This window comes from Sinohyriopsis cumingii, chromosome 9 (assembly GCF_028554795.1).
Source record: "Sinohyriopsis cumingii isolate HCF-2022 chromosome 9, ASM2855479v2, whole genome shotgun sequence".
NCBI lineage: Eukaryota > Metazoa > Mollusca > Bivalvia > Unionida > Unionidae > Sinohyriopsis > Sinohyriopsis cumingii.
This window is the reverse complement of record NC_142969.1, coordinates 26,637,298-26,658,241: the sequence shown is the minus strand read 5'-3', so window position 1 is coordinate 26,658,241 and position 20,944 is coordinate 26,637,298. Positions and strand designations below refer to the sequence as shown.

The following is a 20,944-nucleotide window of genomic DNA, read 5'->3' as shown; positions in this document are numbered from 1 at the left end:
TATGGCAGGCAGTATATTTGGTGGAGAAGTACATGTGAAAACCCTGGGAGGAACCACCAACCCATGGGAGGCTACTGGTAAGCTTTCTCATATGCCCATGTTGGTTGAGTTGAGGCTCAAACCCATGGGGATGGGTGACATGTGAGTGATCTGTAAAGGCAAGTACCTTTTGACCACTTGGCAAATCAGGGTCTATGTTGTTTGTAAAACTGATTACTGCTAACAACCTGTGTAAACTCAGATCTGCCAGCACGATGGCAGATCTGGGTCTGTGCAGTTTGCAGTTAGACAGAACTTATAAGCGAGTATATGCGGTAATGGTGAAACTATGGCACTTGTTATCTATTTGAAACTACATCCACTGATATGTCCCTAATAAAAAAAAACACAAGCAGCCACAGGAATAATTTCTAGCTAAGATTTGATGAATTTTAAGAAACAGCAAAGGATCACTTTAAATCCTAATGACGCCCAGCGGGAAAAATGAAGCCTGACAAAACTTAAATAATTTGCTGATAAAACTTAAATAATTTGCTGATATTTGCTAACAAAACTTAAATAATTTGCTCACAAAAAATGTTTCCAAATTTAGCATTCAGTATTGAAGTCAAATGAAAAATAATGATGAAATTTGCAAACTGACCACAATCTATAAGTCCAACAAAAGCTAGTTTTCTCAATTTCACTGCCTTGTCTGTGTATTATTTTAAAAATTTGTCTTTATAACCATTTTTACGGGTCACTTGGAGCATGAGACTCAAGAAAAAGATAAAATAATAATCAGGGACAGATGAGGTCATAATTTAAAACTGTTTCATAGGAAATCAACCGCAGATGGTCTCGCCATTCATTCTTAATAAAACATTTTTTTCTGCCAAATGAGCATATATCTTTTGTACTGTCAGCTTGGTTACTTACCCTGGCTTTTGTAGATATAGATAGAGAATGTTTGGGAGAGACCATCTTCGCAAACGGCAAGGGTTTCAGTCCTAACTGTTCTCGGATTTTACTGCAACAAAGCAAAATAAACATAAAAATTCATCATCATAACACTCACTAATAATAACAATATTATTATTATTATTATCATTATTATTAATCATAAAAACAAAAATAATAAATCTTTGTTAAATTCATATCAATTCAATAGCAGAGAAATGCCAAGTTATCCTAAGGTTTTAGAGCCAAAAATATTTATCTTAAAATTTTTTTATAGTAAATATGTGAATACATTAAGTGGCATTTAGGTCTGAGAAAGATGACACAAGTCTCCTGAGTTGTAAATGCAGTATTTGGGTCCATCATTATTGACCGTATTATGTACCAAATGATGTTACAATGAGAACAGAGAATGCACTGAACCACAACATATTGACCACAGCATAAGATAATGAACGACAGAATAATGGAAATGACGAAAAACATGTTTTTGAAAGATTATATATATATATATATATATATATATATATATATATATATATATATATATATATATATATAGACACAACAATATGCTTCACACCATTTTCTTTCAACTCATGCTGGTATCTATTAGTATATTTTTAGTCATGGGGTCAATAGTGGGGTCGAGTTATATCCTGAATCACGTTATAATGAGGGAGAGATGTATTGAGTAATTTAATCTTTCTCATGAAGTCAAAGAGTAAAGGTACACCTTCTGTACAACTATATCAACAACTCATTGACAGATTTAGTGATTACTGCATTTACTTCCAAAACACATTTTTGTGTATCATATGACTTATCGACAGATTTTGTGATTACTGCATTTATTTCCACAAACAATTTTGTGTGTCAAACAACTCACTGACAGTTTAGCAATTATCAATCAACTCATTGACAGATTTAATGATTACAGCATTTATTTCTAGAACACATTTTTGTGTATCATATGACTTATTCACAGATTCAGTGATTACTGCGCAATTTGATATTTCTACATTGTACCTTTGTGTATATATAATATAGGAAAAACATTCACACCTATGTGTACAAAGTTTATGCTGACATACGTATTACTTAAACCGGTGAGACAAGAAACCCTAGTATATCACAATAAAAGCTTAAAGCATAGTAATACTACAACAGGTTTCAGTTAAATATACTAATTAACAAAGATATATAACTTTTGAAAACGTTCTTACAGAGCCTTAATGTAAATGATGACATTGCCAATGTCATAGGTAAGACAGAGATCCCTAGTATATCACAATACAAGTTTTGGGCATATGGAAATGCTGACAATGTCACTGTCATAGGCTAGACAGAAAACCCAAGTATATCACAATCCAAACTTTAGGCATGTAGAAATGTTGACACTGCCAGTGTCACAAGCAAGACAGGAAACACATGTGTGTCAGAAAACAAGATTCAAATGTAGGAATATAATTCAAAATTTGCAGCTGAATACATCAACTTATGTAGAAGATACATAACTTTTAAAATACTTTAAAGGAAACTCTAAATGATGATACTGCTACAATTCCAACAATTTAAGTGATACCGATTCCCTGCCATTCACAGGACTGAAGACAAATTTGTGAATGTATCCAATTATCAGGATAATGCTTCCATTCAGCAACCTTTATTTGTAACAAAATCATGATCCAGAATGCAAAACATTTTAGTGTTTGAAATGCTGTATATAACGCTATAATGTCTAAGCTGCCAAGCATAGTTAAGGTATATTGTCTCAACTGCCAAGCACAGGTAAGATCAATAGTTAACAATTATATATTGTCAAAACTGCAAAGCACAGGTAAGACTTATATACTGTCTCAACTGCCAAACATTGTAAAAACAGATATATTGTCTCAACTGCCAAGATTAGGTAAGACTGATATATTGTCTTATCTGCCAAGCATAGGTAAGACTGATATATTGTCTTATCTGCCAAGCATAGGTAAGACTGATATATCGTCTCAACTGCCAAGCACAGACTGATATATTGTCTCAACTGCCAAGCATAGGTAAGACTGATATATTGTCTTATCTGCCAAGCATAGGTAAGACTGATATATCGTCTCAACTGCCAAGCACAGGTAAGACTGATATATTGTCTCAACTGCCAAGCATAGGTAAGACTAATATACTGACTCGACAGCTAAGCATAGGCAAGGCATAGAGATTACTTTTCCAAAGCACTGTTGTCATTGTCTCTCTAGGAATTAAAATTCAGTGTTGACACTGCTGTTATGTACAGTCAGTAAACTTTATGGGTGCATTCATCTTAGAGCATACTACTCACAACAGGCAAATGTAAGACACAACATTTTCATTCTCCAATGATTATGTTTAGTTTATGCATCTACCTCCAGCCTCCAGTTCCCCCGAAACTTGTTGTACATTCATGAAACTTGGCGGATATACACATCTTGGAGGTTACTATTCACCAGGGCAAAAGTAGGTCTACATTTTGTCCAGATAAGTACATTTAACCTCTGCAATTTGGTCAGTTTCTATTGATAATGTTGTAGGAACTGTTGCAACTTAATGGTCTTAAAGTAAGTAACAGAAAAAAGCGAAACCAACAAGTTTTGTAAAATTCAGCAATTAATTTATTTCCCTAGAATACACAGTGAAAAAGTTAAAGGAACTTACAGTATTATGCATTAATGACAAACAGGCCTAAAAGTTCTTTCCTATGTCCAAAAAATATAGATTGTTCTGAATGAATTTCAGTGCTGTTTTCAGAATAAATTCCAATTTTGAATGTGCTGTTATGCCAACAGTCTTGATTGATCACAATGATATAATCCAAATGTCCCTGAATGAATTCACAATAATCCCAAAATAGTGATTTACTCCTAAATCAATGAGTACATTGTAATTCCACTGAATAATTTAAATAAAAAAATCCTCTCAAATTATAACTTTACAAAGCTGAAAGACAGATTCCACTAGAGAGATGTTAAAACAGGAAAAAACAATTCTGATTAAAACAACTTTATATACCTTCCCACTTGACCTATGTCAAAATAACCATCTTCTGAAAATACTCTGTCATCTCAATGGAAATTTCCATCAAATTCATAAACAATGTCATCAGATAAGTTTGCTTAAATTTTAGTAAAGAGCATGACAAACATCAGGTAGACTATGAATTTCAAGGGGGAAAAGCAATGTCCTGAACTCAGAGCAAAGGAAATATGCTTGCCTACAAGTGATTATTATCTTAAATACAATCTACAATCATAGACAAAAATTAACTAAATAGTGTTGTTTACAAAATGACCTTACAATCTATAGTCATGGACAAAATTTAAGCTTACAATATTTATAAACATAACAGTACATTTATGAAACCTTGAAGGTGTATCTATCTTTAGGGGCAAAAGCTGATCATAGTGACCTGCCCTTCAAGCTCCTGTGAATATAGTTATTTTTTGCATTTTATGCCAGTTCCTCTGACACTGCTGCATTTAGTATTAAAATATGAAAGGTTGACCTAATTTTCATGTTCTATTGACTTTGCTGAGTTCTGGGATTATGCCATGGCTTCCATGAAATACACAGCATTCCAAAGAATTTTTATGTTACATCACTTTCAAAAACTCTAATAAGAAACTTGAACACAGAATATTACCACTGTTGAAGGGTGATTTGGTATTATGTTTTAAAGTACAGCAACACAAGTAGGTGATTTAGTGCTGAGACAACTAGGCTAATGTGCCTTGCCCAAGGACATATCATAGCAACCAGGGCTGCTGCAAGTTTGTAGTGGACAATATGTCACCCTGGGCAAGCATTGTATTTGGCAACTCTCCCAATTATGGAAAAAGATGCTACAAATTCTGCGAAAGGGTGCCTCCTCCTGTCTTGAGCTGGGTACTCTGAGCAGTTGCCATATCATCCGCACCTTATAATGGCCATGATAGTAACTGACCAAATACAAATGTTACAATTCAAAACTACATCTTTTCAGCAATAAGTCTCTAAACACATAGGCACTGCAGCTCCTGCCTCCATTAGTCACAGCTTTCATAATGTGTAAGTGTGGATCAGGCCTACTCTACATCTCCAAGCCAGCAGAGGGTTTTAAAACGGTCAGCAACTTTAATACCTAAAAATGGACTGATACTCTTATGACTGAAAAGAATTTCCAGGAATCCAAGATAAGACTATTTCTTCTTTTTAACTGCTGATTGTTCAAAACACCTCTTTTAAGCTTTCTGCAATAGCAAGGTTTTCAAATTAGAGACTGTAACCATATTGAATCTCATATCATGACCATTTTCATTTAGGATCAACCAGATATTATTAGAAGTCTTTTAGTGAAAAATCCATGTGAATACCACCATTCATTCAAAAGTAAGTCATAGCAAGATTTTCAAGATGGCCACCATAGTGGCCATATTGGATGTCAGATCTGCATCATTTTCATTCAGGTCCAATTTGACACCATGATAAATCTTCTGCTGAAAACCCTGGTAAGACTTTCCATTTAGGGCAAGTAGGGATCAAGACATTCTGAAGATGACTGCCATGGTGGCCAAATCAGAGGTCAGTTCAGCACCATATTTCATTTAAGAACTAGCTAGACGCCATAAGAAGTCTTCTGATGAAAGTCCCATGTTAATAGACTTTCCTTTCTGATGAAAAGGCAAGAACACCATTTCCACGCAGGACCAAATAGACATCACATTAATTCTTCTGGTGAAAACCCCATGTTGGTATGACTTTCCATTCAGATGAAGTAGTGATAACAAGACTTGCAGATGACTTTCCATTGCAACCATTCTAGGCACCAGCCAGATTAACACCATTTTCAATTGGGGCAACAAGACACCATAAGAAGTCTTTTGGTGAAAACTTTAAGTAAATATGACATTCATACATTAGAAGGACTTTTAAGATCCTCCTTGATTTGCTCATACACCATTTTTATTTAGGACTAACTAGACCCTGGGGCCCCAAGTGGCTGAGTGGTCTAAAGCGCTCACCATTCCGGATCACTGCCATCTCACCTCTGTCTGCATGGTTTCGAGTCCAAGGCTCGGCTAGTGTGGGTACATGGGAAAGCCTGCCAGTAGCTTCTCTTGGGTCGTTGGTTCTTCCCTGGGTTTTCCAGGGTTCTTTCTCCACCAGTTATACTGGCTGCTATGTATAGCCTGTCTTGTGCTGAAAAATGGCATTAAACCCTACAACAATAACAACAACAACAACTAGACCCTGGAATGAATGTGTGTGTAAAGATTCACAGCATCATCAAAGGAAGATCAATGGACAACAGGCTATCCAATAAGTTCTTTCAGTCTAAGACCAATAAAGCTAATACAAATGGAACCAATTCTTAAAATGCTGGCCATACAGACCAATTTTTTATGAGACAAAAGTCAAGTCATTAAGACTATCCATTCAGGTGGAGTAGTAATAACAATATTTTGAAGACGGAGACTGTGATGGACATACTGGATTTCCATCCAGTGCCATTTTCATTTATAACAAACTAGAAAATGGGATGAATGTGCATGTAAAGTTTCATGGCAATCCTCCAAGTAGTTTAGGAGTTGTGATGACAACTTGCACTACTGGATTGCTGGACGATGCTATCGGATAGGCGGACAATGGAAGACAGGCCATACCATATGCTCTTCTGATTTATTACCAGTGGAACATAAAAACTAACTTTGTTTCCTCCCAGCTAAGTGTGACTGGATCAAATCCCTCTTCCTCAGGGTCCTTCCTGCCAATTGTGGTAAGTTTGGGTTTGGCACCATTGTCATCTGCAGGGGGCTCCTCAGGAACCTCCTGTTTGACTGGAAGACTTAACTCCTCTCCCTCCTCCAGTGCCTTGTTTCTCTCCTCCTCCTGAACCACTGTTTACACAAGGAGCTTTTACAAGATTAGAATGACCTGAGATCATGCAACCATTATGAAAAAGTACAGCATTTGTCCAATGATAAGTTTCCACCTAAGATATATCATACTTATAAACTAATAATTGACAATTTTTGTAGAAATCAATAAATCTGATTAATACACATGTGTAAATGACATGGCTACACAAGTTATGCATTTGCAACAGTTTTTATTTTGTACAGTACAACTTTAAGAGTAAGAATGAAAAGTTAAGACTCTGTAATGATGATTATAAACAGGATTCTCTACACATTCTAGTGCCAATTATCAAACACCAGGCATCTTCCAAACCACACAATACAATGGCCTCCTCACTCTAGGTAAATGGATGATTTTCTGTTTTTAGTAATGCAAAAGTACAAAAAAGAACATGCCACGGGGAAGTTTTAGGGGCCATCAAGAAAATTAGATGGGCCAAGTACCTCATAATATTACTGCTTTTGGAGCAAAACAAATGCTGCAAGTTAACTGATCAAACAGGGGACCCGTTCAAAACAAATGCAACATATTAACTGGCCATACAGGGGACCCATACATAACAAATTGTACATGTTAATTGGTCTTACATGTGACCCATTCAAAGAAAAGCTACATGTTAATTGGTTTTACAGGGGACCCATTCAAAACAAATGCTACATGTTAATTGGTCTTACATGGGACCCATTCAAAACAAATGCTACATGTTAATTGGTCTTACAGGGGACCCATTCAAAACCAATGCTAAATATTAATTTGTCACAAAGAGGGCCCATTTAAAAATGGATTCACTTTAACTGTATCTGCTAGGCTTTTCTTGCAAACTGATGATGGCCCATCACAGTTATGTTATTGTTATTGTAGGGTTTAACACCATTTTTCAGCACACGATAGGCTATACATGGCGGCCTGTATTAATGGTGGAGGAAGAACCCGGGAAAACTCCGGAAAGAGATACCGACCCACGAGAAGCTAATGACAAGCTTTCTCACATACCCACATTGGCCGAATCCAAGACTCAAACCCATGCAGACAGAGGTGAGATGGCAGTGATCCATAATGGAAAATGCTTTAGACCACTCAGCCACCCGTAGGTCCATCACAGAAATATCACCATAAAAAAGTTTTATGGATCACAGAAATATCATCATAAAACTTTATTCAACATTTAACCATAAAAATAAACAGACTGGAATCTCATCTAAACACATTTGTGATTTGAGCTTGTCTTTTTAAACATGGCCACTTGTCATTTAATTCAATAAAATTCTTTCTATGAAATCATTTCTCAATAACCAAGCAATGCATGATGACCAGTGAAAAATTCTTAGAAATTTCATTTAATAGTTTTAGCTTTTTATACTTACCAATATTATCTAATTTCTGCAAATTTGGAAGATTTCTGAGCACAGTTAATCTGTATTTGGCCCCAGCCTTTTCTTCACAAGGATTATCAGCAAGCCACAAAATACGCAGATTTTGTAAATTTTTTAGATAGCAGATCTCTGAAAGGTCTTCTATTTTATTCTTTCTTATATATAGTTCTTGCAAACTAGGACAGTAGGAGAAGTCTTCTAATGTTGCTATATCATTTACACTGAAATGAGAATTAATAAAAAAAATGAAATAAATCCAAAAATATGATAAAATTGCTCTTTGCTATTAAAAGTATTTTAAAAAAAGATATATATCTCCCACCTCCCCAAAATTTCTGCTTGGATTTGGATTTTTGGATTTGGAATTTTTTTTAACATAGCCTTAACAATTTTTCAGTCATATCGCTACAATGTCTGCAGTGTGGCAGTTTATAGTGATATCTAGCAGTGGGGCATCATGCTGCAGACATGTAGCATGATGTCCCACCCAGTTACATTATCCTGACATCAGACCGACCAGTCCTAACACTAACCTCTTAATGCTGAGCACCAAGTGAGGCAGATGTTAGTACCATTTTGTAAGTCTTTGGTATGACTCGGCCGGGGATCGAACCCACGACCTCCCACATCCGAGGCGGATGATCTAAGCACTAGTCCACTAGAGATGGATAGATTTATCAAAGATTTAATATATAAGGGGTATATAAAAAAGTTCTGAATATTTATGTGCTGTATAACAATGTTCAGGGGTATATAAGAAGTCCTTATTATATGCTAATTTTTTTCCTTGTTAACTTTACATTGTCAGAATCATTAGGTATTCCCCGATACTGAATGCGCGAGACAATACACATATAGCATTCATGTGCATAAAGGAACTACTTTCTATTGTAAACAAACAATCGATGCAGATGCCAGCACTTTTGATTTGTACACAAATCATGTACACTCGCGTAAGAGGCTCTTTACGTTGTGGTTGTTTAAATTTGTTTCTGAATGAACTAAAACATGTTTTGTGGACTGCAAAAAAACTGTTTTGGCACATTCTGCATTGATACAATGTTACGGATTTTGGCTAGCTAAATTATATAAAAGACGGAAGATAAGGTCCTTACAAATAACATACAAGTGACAAGGCATATACTGTCTTACAGTTTTACATCCTAATTTCCTCAAAATGTATTTTCTTAATTCTGCAAATCCGAATTACATGAGCCATGTCATAGGTTTTCAATCTGGATTATACATTTTGGAACTGTGCTGTAATTTCAATAAGTGCAACTGCATCCTCCTTACTGCACTCAAAATGAAATAAGCATTAAATTCCATAGCGTTTTTTTGATAATTGCAATTGAAAGACTTCATATTTTTCCCACATTATGATTTCAAACATTCAATGACAGAAACAGAAACACATCTGCATGACATAAACACGCTTCTCCCGCACCACTTCAATAAGATGTATTTCATGTATAATTTGCACAGATGAATCAAGTCCAAAATCACAAAGTTTCATCGAATTGAAACAAAATACCAAAATATATTCATTCCAGATCAAATGGAAAAGTTGTTGCAATGTGCATTCATTCACAATATGACTGTACATTTCAATTTTAACTAGACATGCCATTTTCTTTCAAAAGTTATGTCAAGTGTGCGACTAAGTTCAAATTTATCTGGGCGAAGTTATGTGCACATTAATAATGATGTCATTGTGTAATGACAAATCTGCGCTTGTGTATTTAGTTTGGAATACGGCATTCATTCATTTACGTTGTTTCTTGAAGTGTATTTTGTTTATATAATTAAACCTAAGGTAGAATTAAAAAAATGATCATATAATAAAAAGGTTACTGCATCTGCACGGGAAAATATGAACTCGTTTTGTTGGAAGGATATACTGCACTCCCAAGGTTGTGCAGTATTCCATCCCAAACTCGTTCATATTTTCCCATACAAATGCAGTAACCTATAAATATCAGTGTGCTGTTTAACAATGTTCAGGGGTATATAACAGGTCCTGAATATTAGTGTGCTGTATAACAATGTTCAGGGGTATATAACAAGTCCTGAATATTAGTGTGCTGTATAACAATGTTCAGGGGTATATAACAAGTCCTGAATATTAGTGTGCTGTATAACAATGTTCAGGGGTATATAACAAGTTCTGAATATTAGTGTGCTGTATAACAATGTTCAGGGGTATATAACAAGTCCTGAATATTAGTGTGCTGTTTAACAATGTTCAGGGGTATATAACAAGTCCTGAATATTAGTGTGCTGTATAACAATGTTCAGGGGTATATAACAAGTCCTGAATATTAGTGTGCTGTATAACAATGTTCAGGGGTATATAACAAGTTCTGAATATTAGTGTGCTGTATAACAATGTTCAGGGGTATATAACAAGTCCTGAATATTAGTGTGCTGTATAACAATGTTCAGGGGTATATAACAGGTCCTGAATATTAGTGTGCTGTATAACAATGTTCAGGGGTATATAACAAGTTCTGAATATTAGTGTGCTGTATAACAATGTTCAGGGGTATATAACAAGTTCTGAATATTAGTGTGCTGTATAACAATGTTCAGGGGTATATAACAAGTCCTGAATATTAGTGTGCTGTATAACAATGTTCAGGGGTATATAACAAGTCCTGAATATTAGTGTGCTGTATAACAATGTTCAGGGGTATATAACAAGTCCTGAATATTAGTGTGCTGTATAACAATGTTCAGGGGTATATAACAAGTTCTGAATATTAGTGTGCAGTATAACAATGTTCAGGGGTATATAACAAGTTCTGAATATTAGTGTGCTGTATAACAATGTTCAGGGGTATATAACAAGTTCTGAATATTAGTGTTCTGTATAACAATGTTCAGGGGTATATAACAAGTCCTGAATATTAGTGTGCTGTATAACAATGTTCAGGGGTATATAACAAGTTCTGAATATTAGTGTGCTGTATAACAATGTTTAGGGGTATATAAAAAGTCCTGAATATTAGTGTGCTGTATAACAATGTTTTTTTTATATTAGTACACAGTACATTAGTGCATGCTCCTGAAGCACTCTCCATGCACCTGTACAGTCTGATTATCCAATTATTAAATACCATTTTGTATTCACCTTTTGGTATGTTGTCAATACACTGGAAAACTGCACTTCCAACCATATGGCATTTTTCATATCATCTGCCACTTACAAATCTTTGAAAATGTGATTCAGCCAAAAATCACTTGGCGCTAAAAAAAAGGGCTTTAAGGAGGATTTGGCAAAGTTCAGATGATGTGTCCCTACTGGAAATTTATCATGAAAGCAGATATATGCACCAGCGCATCATCATGGCAAAATTATGGATGGACAAAAAAGTTCAGTGACACTAGCAGAGTCAAGCACATGTACCTGGATGATTTAACCTTTTGCATAAAAAATGTGTATAAAACATTCCAACAATGTCCTGCGATTTATGGTTTCTGTTTGTTTTCTCCAGTCCAAACTTCATTATTTTCTCTCAAGTTGGCTTCAGACAAGTAAATCCATGATTCATCACTTGTGACAGTCTCATTTATATAGTAACTCTAGTCATATTTTGTGAGTAGTATTTGTTTGGTGATTTCAACCCAAGTCTATTTTTGACTAGCTATCAGCAAATGAAGGACCCATTTTGCACGTCTGAGTTTCAAATTAGTGTTCATATTTTCACATTATGAGTAACTTAGTGGCATTTTGAATTTCAGGTAATTTAGCAGATTTTGAGATATTCTCATGGAAACTAATTCAAAACTATATAGTTTAAATTTTTGCATTAGCTTCTTTGCCATACTCACTAGAAAGGCCTGAATATTTGAATAACAGTTTTCCATTTGAATATTTGCCAAAAAATTATCCTGATTCCAATGCTAAGCATTCACTTCAGCTCTAGTGTTTCATTATATCCAATATTTTGTTACACCTGACATTGTTACAAAGGAATTAGTGTATGTATAAATTAATTTCACAAATCATTTTCACTGTAAGAAAATTTTCATCATCCTGGCCTTGACCTCATAATAATTCTGATAATGAGTATGAACCAGTGTTTTGTGTTTTAGTTTTAACAACAGCCCTACACATGCATGTCTCAATTAGTTTTGGTTCATATACTGCTTACATACTGTACATGGGATAGAGGATTCATTTTTTATAAAATGCCATGAATTATCACACATGGATAAAGGTCTCATAATTGGGAGTAGTGTAACTTCAATTATTATTGGCTGATGATGCAATCCAAGTCTCAAATTTTGGTAACTTCAATTTTGATTGGCTAATGATGCAACTCCAGTTTAAACTCATTTTATGATTTCCAGGCTGGATGTCATTCTCCAGAATGTACCAGATTTGTACTTCACTACTCAAGTCTTTGGTATACCAGGTTCATACTTGAGTACTCTATTCCTGGATGTATCAGATTTGTACTTTTGTACTCAAGCCCAGGATGTACCAGATTTGTACCTCACCACTCAAGTCTATGGTATACCAGGCTCATACTTGAGTACTCTATTCCTGGATGTATCAGATTTGTACTTTTGTACTCAAGCCCAGGATGTATCAGATTTGTACTTCAGTACTCAAGTCTAGGATGTACCAGACTCATACCTGAGTACTCAAGTCTAGGATGTACCAGACTCATACTTGAGTACTCAAGTCTAGGATGCACCTGACATGTACTTGAGTACCTAAGTCTAAGATAGACCAGACTCGAGACTCGTACCTGAGTACTCAAGTCTAAGATGCACCTGATTTGTACAATAGTACTCACATACACATGGCAATATTCAAACGGAAACTCCCCTTACCTCACACTGCAGATTTCTAAATTAGGCATGGTCCTCACAACTGACATATCCTCAATCTCTGAACCCCTGCAAAAAAAGAAAAACAGTTATTGAATCAACAGGAGTTCTGTTCTCTATGAATTTCATTATTTTTTTATAGCAATAAGGTCACATAGGACTAAATTTGTTAATAGTCCCTTGTAGTCAATTGGATTTCACATCTTTAATAGTCCCTTGTAGTCCATTGGATTTCACTACATCTTTCCAGTAGTCTAGTAAACCAGAAGATGCCAGAACATCTTGGACACCCTGCGCAGATTTATTCCTAAACAGTCTCAGACACCCTGCCCATTCATGACCATGCGTACTGCTCCTTCATTCATTTTAAGGGAGCAGTCTAACTTAGTGGGACATCAATGTCGGGTGGGAGAAGGGAATCTGGCTATATGAATAAGTAAATACTGTATAATTTAAAATTAGTTCTGGCCCCCACAATATATTTTAATATCAGTAGGACTGTACATGTTACTGTTGCATAGCTGAATTTGTCAGTATGCTAGGAGCCTGATGATCCCAGAACTGGCAAAAGTTGACAACACAAGGAATACTCACTACCACTAAAGAGTAGAAGACTACTGTGAGATGGAATCAATATGGTTCATTTTCTGAGTGATGATGATCGAGCCTAATGAAAAAATCCTAAAGACTTTGCTTTTGGTGGGCTAATTAGCAGAGGTTAAAGGAGGAGAAAGATGTGTTAGAGTACCAAAATGCAGCTTTCATAAGTTCAATAGGCCCATGACAGACAGCAATGCTTCGAACCTCATGGACTTTAATTGTCATGAAAGACAGGTCCCAATCAGTAAGGGACTGGTAAGCTCTCTTGATAGGTAATGCAATACACATAGAAACTGAAATATCAGTTGAACCTTTATTAGGGAGGAGAAGATGCTCCCTACCCTTCCTTTTCCCTTAGATGCTGAAGAATAAATATGTAAAGTCCTAACTGGGCATAAAAGTCTATCCTAATCATTCCCACCACTGATACGAATGAGACTGGGTGATCTCAATCAGGAGTGATCATCCAATGAATGTTGGTTTTTGCTATATCCTAGTAGCATATGAGAGAAAATGAATCATAATGTTACCTTCAAACAAAAACTAGTTTCAAATATACCAAGCAGGGTCCCTGAGTGGCTGAGTGGTATAAAGCGCTCTCCGTTACGGATCACTGCCATCTCAGTTCTGTCTGGGTGGGTTCGAATCTCGGTCGGATACAGCTAATGTGGGTATGGGAGAAAGCTTGCCAGTAGCTTCTCGTGGGTCGATGGTTCTTCCCTGGGTTTTCCCAGGTTCTTCCTCCACCATTAATACTGGACGCCATGCATAGCCTATCGTGTGCTGAAAAATGGTGTTAAACCCTACAACAACAACAAGCCCCCCCCCCGCCCCAGTTCCGTATGTAGTATGTTAAAACTGATAGCTTGGATGGGACAGTAGCCAAGTGCAAGAAGTGTGTGATGCCTAGCTTAGTGCTTTGAATAAGACCTTCATTGGATTGACAAAATTCAGACTCACTCTGATGGACAAACAAGAGTTATGTCAGTGTTATACAGAATTTAGAAATTAAACTCAATGGCAACCAGTATATATATATATATATATATATATATATATATATATATATATATATATATATATATATATATATATATACATAAGAAGATATAGTGTGCATAGTCAGGAGAACAAGAAAAGAACCGAGAACCAGATACAAGTTGAGATACGAAATGGGAACATAACAGAGACAGGATACCTAGCAGACATACTGGAATGATTGATAGTGTAAAACTTGGAGAGGTGGACTGAACTTTAGAATGTATATATTAGATATAAACAGTAGCTTGCAAAATGACTTATTGTTTTTAATAAGATACCACTGGTCTCCTCTCACCCCGAAGCCAGGGAATAGACCCAACTTGTCAGGCTACACCTAATGGGTCTGAGCTACCATCACATTTCAACCAACTGAGATTAATATCAACACAACTTGAAAATGTGTCTACTTGCTTGTATCAGAATTCGATTCCAACAGGAAAAAGACATCAGTGTAAGCATAGTCTGACTAAAGCAAGTATAATATTTGCACACTCTCCTGCTTGTCCTCCCCTCCAATTTTAAAAAACAAAAAGCAAAAGGATATAAAAATTCTCAAAACAATCAATTGTCATTTCAGCCAACAATTTATAATTTCTAAACTGTTGCCCTATTTGTATTTCAAACTGAATGGAAGCTCTCAATATAAACAAACATACTTACTGATCACTGTCCTTTGCTGGTTATGTCATCCGTGTCCAATATCTGCAATGTCTAGTTTTAATATTTCTAAAAAAATCTGAGCAAATAAAATGGAGGAACTCTTGTATACATGTATTCAAAAGATGTAACTCCAAAATTAATGGAATTTCTGAGACTACAGTAAAACCTGTTATGACAGACCGCTCCTTCTGCCAACCAAAAGCGGTCTCTCAAGACAGGTGGTCTCTCATAAGAGGTGTGTGAAAATGGACTGGTTTTCAGGGTCAATAGTTAGCATTGTTGAAAAATAAATAATACCCATACTCACTGTACATGTATCATATCCTTTATTCATGAATCTTGTTAAATAATGCATGCATTCCTCTCAAAATATCTTTATATAATAAAGATATACATCTATCAAACGAGAATAAAATTTATATTTCAACATCACATTAATATATACAAAAAATTAACAGTTAGATATGATGTCTATATCTTATTTTATACACTTATTCACTTGTTTTTTTTAAAGAAATCCATTATACTTCTTTGTTGACATGTTTTACTCAGCTATTTGGTCTGAACATGTATCTCAATTATTGCCCTTTCATGAATCAACTTCCCACTTACTGGTATGTTTTTACTACTTGCGACACAAAACCACTCCCATACTCGCTCGTTCAGATCTCTGTAAACTGTCCGTCGTGCCGTGGCATATTTCCTCTGTGCTTGTGCACCTTTCTGCCATTCGTTTCTAATGGACTTCTTGTCTTTGATTACATTTTGAACTTGCGTTTTACAGACGTTTAAGCTGACTGCTATTTTGCGAGTGGTCTCGCCTTTTTCATTTCTTTCAATGACATTAATCCTTTCTTCCAGTGTTAAAATTTTTCTTTTTTTCAGCGGAGATTCTGCCGTTGTTATTAGTGTTGACGTTATAAAGACTATCGGTTTTGATCAGGTTTTGGGGAATTGTGGAATAAATATATATTATGTACCAATGAATGAAACCAAAAGACATAATTAACTCATCAGGAAACAATACTGTACATTTATTCTGAGACGAAGTTCAAATCAACAGCGTTATAGCTCGATAAACAAATGTTCCGACCATCTGCACCCAAGTAAACAGATTGTAGCTTGGTGAAACACTAACAAAAGAAATAAAAAATAATTTTAAAAAAATCTGGAAATGATTCTCACTTACTAGTATTAAAGACAATGAGCTCATTCACCCTCCAGGCATTATGGATTAACTGGAAAGCAAACGACGTACTCAAACCAACACTGAAGCCCTTTCAAACGATTACTCACTTGGACATAAGGACTACCGGCGTTTTGTGAGTTTTCATACAGATAAAGAAAAAATACAAACCTCTAAATTGACTGCGTATATCCATCATTACTCCCTTTGATGTTACTCTTACTGGCTATTCACATGACTTCGGCACTACAATGGCAGTTAGTGACATGTACTTTAGTCTGGTTTACTGCAGTTTACAAATGACACCGTACGCTGGAGTTGTAAATTTCACAAAACTGGTACTGTAGCAAGACAAATTATTTTTAAATACTTTATTAGAGCAATCTTTGCTATTTATGCAGTCTTTGTTACAAAGGATTAAATGATGGTTAGAGGTGTTTATCCCGATATATGGTTGTTCAACTATAGTGTTATTTAATGTGCACTTTGTTTGCATACTACATTTATCCCGAGCTCTAGTGTTTACAAAGGATTAAGTTAAGGTCAGTGGTGTCAATCTGTTTTGATTTTTTGGCGATGCGGTCGTTCATAGCAGTGTCAAAATGCATATTTTGCCAAGAAATCGCAGTCGCTGGTCGCGTTCAGCAGGTGGTCGTTCATAACAGAGCATTTATATAGTAAAATCGATCCGTGCATTACGATTGTGGTCGGAAATGACAGGTGGTCGCTCATAGCAGAGGTCGCTCATGACAGGTTTTACTGTATCAAAGAAGATGAACTATATCAAACATGTTGCTTTAAAACATAAGCCCGCCCATGTAAATATGGTGGCCATATCGCTCAAGAAACTACCATTTGATTTAAAATGCCAACAAGTTGACAGTATTTGGAGCCCCTGGCAACAATCAGGTTACAAATTACTAATGAAATGACTCTAAGTTTTGTGTATTTTTTAAATATCTTTTATGCCTTTTGTTTTGAAAATTGGTAGGGGGATACAAACGATTGGGTATGTCTGTCCAAAGTCAATAGACTTTGATTTGTGGCTAAGTGTTAATATGGGCTACAAAGTGTTTGAGATATTCCTGACCATTTAGCCTCTAGTTACCCTGTCAGTCAACAGGGGAACATGCTATAGTACAAGTCACATGGGTCATGTATGTGCATTTCTCATTTTAAATTAAACATAAATGGTTCTTTTCAAATTTAACACTAATTTTCTTTAACCAAAGTCTATTCAATCCTGATTAACTCATTCAGCCCCAGACCTGTTATCAGTATCACTGCTGCTATGCCCCAGCAGCGCTAAGCTGTGTTTAGCTGCGTGTGCCCCAGAGTTTTTACCTGTTTGAAAAATTTTGTAAACATCGTGCACATGCATTCACTCTTACCTTAATTTCTCTGCTTATATCCAATTAAAATCCAAGAAAGTTTCACCATTTATTGCAAATGAATTTGTCTACACAGTGATGTATTTTTTTTCCTATTTGTCCAAGTCATTCACGACTTATTTATACAGAAATGACAAAATTATGTGCAACGTTTATCCACAAGAACTCGATCATCATCGCTGTCAGCATCCTCATCTTCGGATGATTCAGTCTCAGAAACTTCTATGTCCGAATCGAAATCTCACAAAATATCCAACTGCCGAACATATCTTTCCTCAGCTTGCTCAGTATTTTCAAGATCAAACCCGAGAAACTCCTCGTTTTTGCTCTCATCAAAAATCACTCTTACGTCTGCCATCATTTACGATTTTTCATGACCAGAACACGTGTAGTTAAACCGCTTTCAAAACAGGAGCCCTTAGCTTCTGAACAATTCAAATTTCCGCAAATGAAAGTAAAATCATTTCTGATTGGTTTAATAGTTGTTAGTTCTTGGAATAAACCCATTTCTAACCAATCAGAGACGTTGAATCGAACACACATTCATCACGCTTGGAGACGGGATCGGCCATTGAATGCAGTAAAAAAATCACGACTACAGGCGGGATTGGCCATTGAATGCAGAAACCAGATCACACCTACAGACGGGATCGGGGCTTAAAGGGTTAATGAATGCTCTGCACCTTAACTGTCACCAAGAAACTTTCAGACGAAAATTATCTATAGCTATTGACTGTTACAGTGGTGGATATGTTGGGTCAAAGTAAGTGCATATAGTCGAATCATCACAATCAAGTGTAGTACAAATTCGTTTATCCCTAGGTGTAGCTTTCATTGTGACATCAGAGCACTACATTCAATAGAGATTGTACTGGATCACACCGTTAGGTTCATCTCATCCAAATATGTCTATGTACTTTAACACTGATTTTGTTATATGCACCTCTAGGGCTGTCTAAATAATGACCTTCCAAAGGAATTTGGAAGTATAGGAATCCAAATGAAGTGAATACTTGCCACTTAAAGGTATGAAGAATCAAATTCTAAAAAAAATTACACCAATTACTGAAATAGTCAGTGTAGAATGTGTACTTGACCCATGTGACTTGTACTATACACAATGCAGGTTATTCTGAAGTAAAAAGTTGACCAAAACAATATGAAGATCTGGGTAGATGTATAGTCCTACATGAAAGACCCTGATGCTGATATTTATGTTTTGGGTGTCTGGGTCTTACTGCCTAACTAACAGCACTGTAGTATGTTTTAATGTCGAATAACATGGTAACGAAAGTCAAATTTTCAGAAATATCTCATACAACTGGCAACCAGTAATGATACTTTTCTACAAAGTCATAATGTTTTAGTCAGACTTTACTTACTCTGATGTCTTTTCTCTAATAAATTCAAATTCTCTCAAAAGAAATGGAACTATTTTCAAGTTTCGTTGGCCTACATTTCAGTAACAGTTGGCTGGAAAGCAATGAAAGCTGGGAATGCCGAAATTGGTTTAAGTTAAAATATTATTCTTTAATGAAATGAATAAAAAATATACTATGCCTATTGGAACTGTAAGCAATGTTTCATTTCGTTCAAGAAACATATCCCCCACATGAATATACTTGAACCTACTTCAGTATACCTCGACTACCGTCGTATTTCAACAAATTTAGATGTATGTCGATGGAACATGAAAATGCATCCATGTTAGATTTGTATTCAGCCTGGACAAAAACAGCACAGCAAGTATATTAATTACATATCAATTTGTGGAAAAGTGTTGACATGGGCCACCAAGTGTGTGAGTTGATGCCTGAAATTTTGACTACTCGTTCTGATGTCAACCGACATAGGAAGAGGCTATACAAAACCGCTATTTGGGTAGTAAGACGTAGCACTAAAACATAAATAACGTGATACGTCTTACATTGTAGGACTAGGTACGGAAACGAAATGGGGTGTAATGTACAAGATGTGATATGATAAATAATAAACAGCTTGTATATATATTGTTGTTGTTTCATGCGACTCTTGTGAAACTTCTTGGCTACCCACCTACAATAATAGTGTTAGAATATGACAATGACTACCGAGTTATTCCATCGCTTATATCTTCAGCCAATGTGGGTATGTGAGAAAGCTTGCCAGTAGCTTCTCGAGGATCGGTGGTTCTTTCCGGTGTTTTCCCGGGTTCTACCTCCACCATTAATACTGGCCGCCATGTATAGCCTGTCCTGTGCTGAAAAATGGCGGTAAACCCTACAACAACAACAAAAACAACCATCGCTTATATCGAAATTTGGGAAATTGTCACTTAACATATCATGCAACGTAACCATGTATAACCGTTACATATTTGAAAAATAATACAGCAGTAATAAAAGTCAAATGTTATATCTTACCAACAGTTTAACTTTTTTACGCTCTCTAAGTCGGGAGCCCTTGTTCGGGCCAAAACAATCGGACCTGTTAATTTTCCAGTTTCCATTTTGACAACCGGAAGTTTACCTATGAAATGTATAATTTAGTCATGCGAGTCAGATCCTGATTCCCGTAATGCAAACGCACGGTATTAATCATCATCATCATCATCGTCGTCGTCGTCGTCGTAGATTCTTACAAGATTTTCTTGGAACCTTGCTTAATCAAATAAATTCAATTTGCTCTCAACTGACGTGAAAAAAAACATGATTTAACTCAAACAAATACTTCAAGATGACGAAACCGCAGTTATTTAGGAACTGTTTCCATTCAACGTATTCGTATTAGTAATAAATACGATAGGATAAGAATTCTTTGTTTCAAACTGCATCGGCCATGAATCTACATTAAAAAATAAATGTATTCTAAACATAACAGATTACAGATGTGTTATGTATAAATAAAGATACATATCTACAGCTAAAGAATGTGTTTATCGTTGTTAATAATACAATTCTGTGAGAAGGCATTTAAAGAGTAATTTTTAAGTAAAAACGTATCCAAGTCAA

The 20,944-nt window shown here is 35.7% G+C and overlaps 1 protein-coding gene across 1 annotated transcript in view; it reads right to left on the bottom strand.

The window, feature by feature from the left end:
• LOC149791441 (cilia- and flagella-associated protein 410-like) overlaps nucleotides 1-20,448 on the bottom strand; it is a 32,829-nt gene extending 12,381 nt beyond the window's left edge. The window contains exons 1-5 of the mRNA XM_089969974.1: nucleotides 20,357-20,448; nucleotides 13,080-13,145; nucleotides 8,226-8,455; nucleotides 6,650-6,839; nucleotides 919-1,009 (exon numbers count right to left, since the gene is read on the bottom strand). Coding sequence (XP_089826100.1) covers nucleotides 919-1,009; nucleotides 6,650-6,839; nucleotides 8,226-8,455; nucleotides 13,080-13,145; nucleotides 20,357-20,442 — 663 coding nt within the window. The 5' untranslated portion in view covers nucleotides 20,443-20,448. The remainder of the gene's footprint in view (nucleotides 1-918; nucleotides 1,010-6,649; nucleotides 6,840-8,225; nucleotides 8,456-13,079; nucleotides 13,146-20,356) is intronic.
• Between the last annotated feature and the right edge of the window lie 496 nt (nucleotides 20,449-20,944).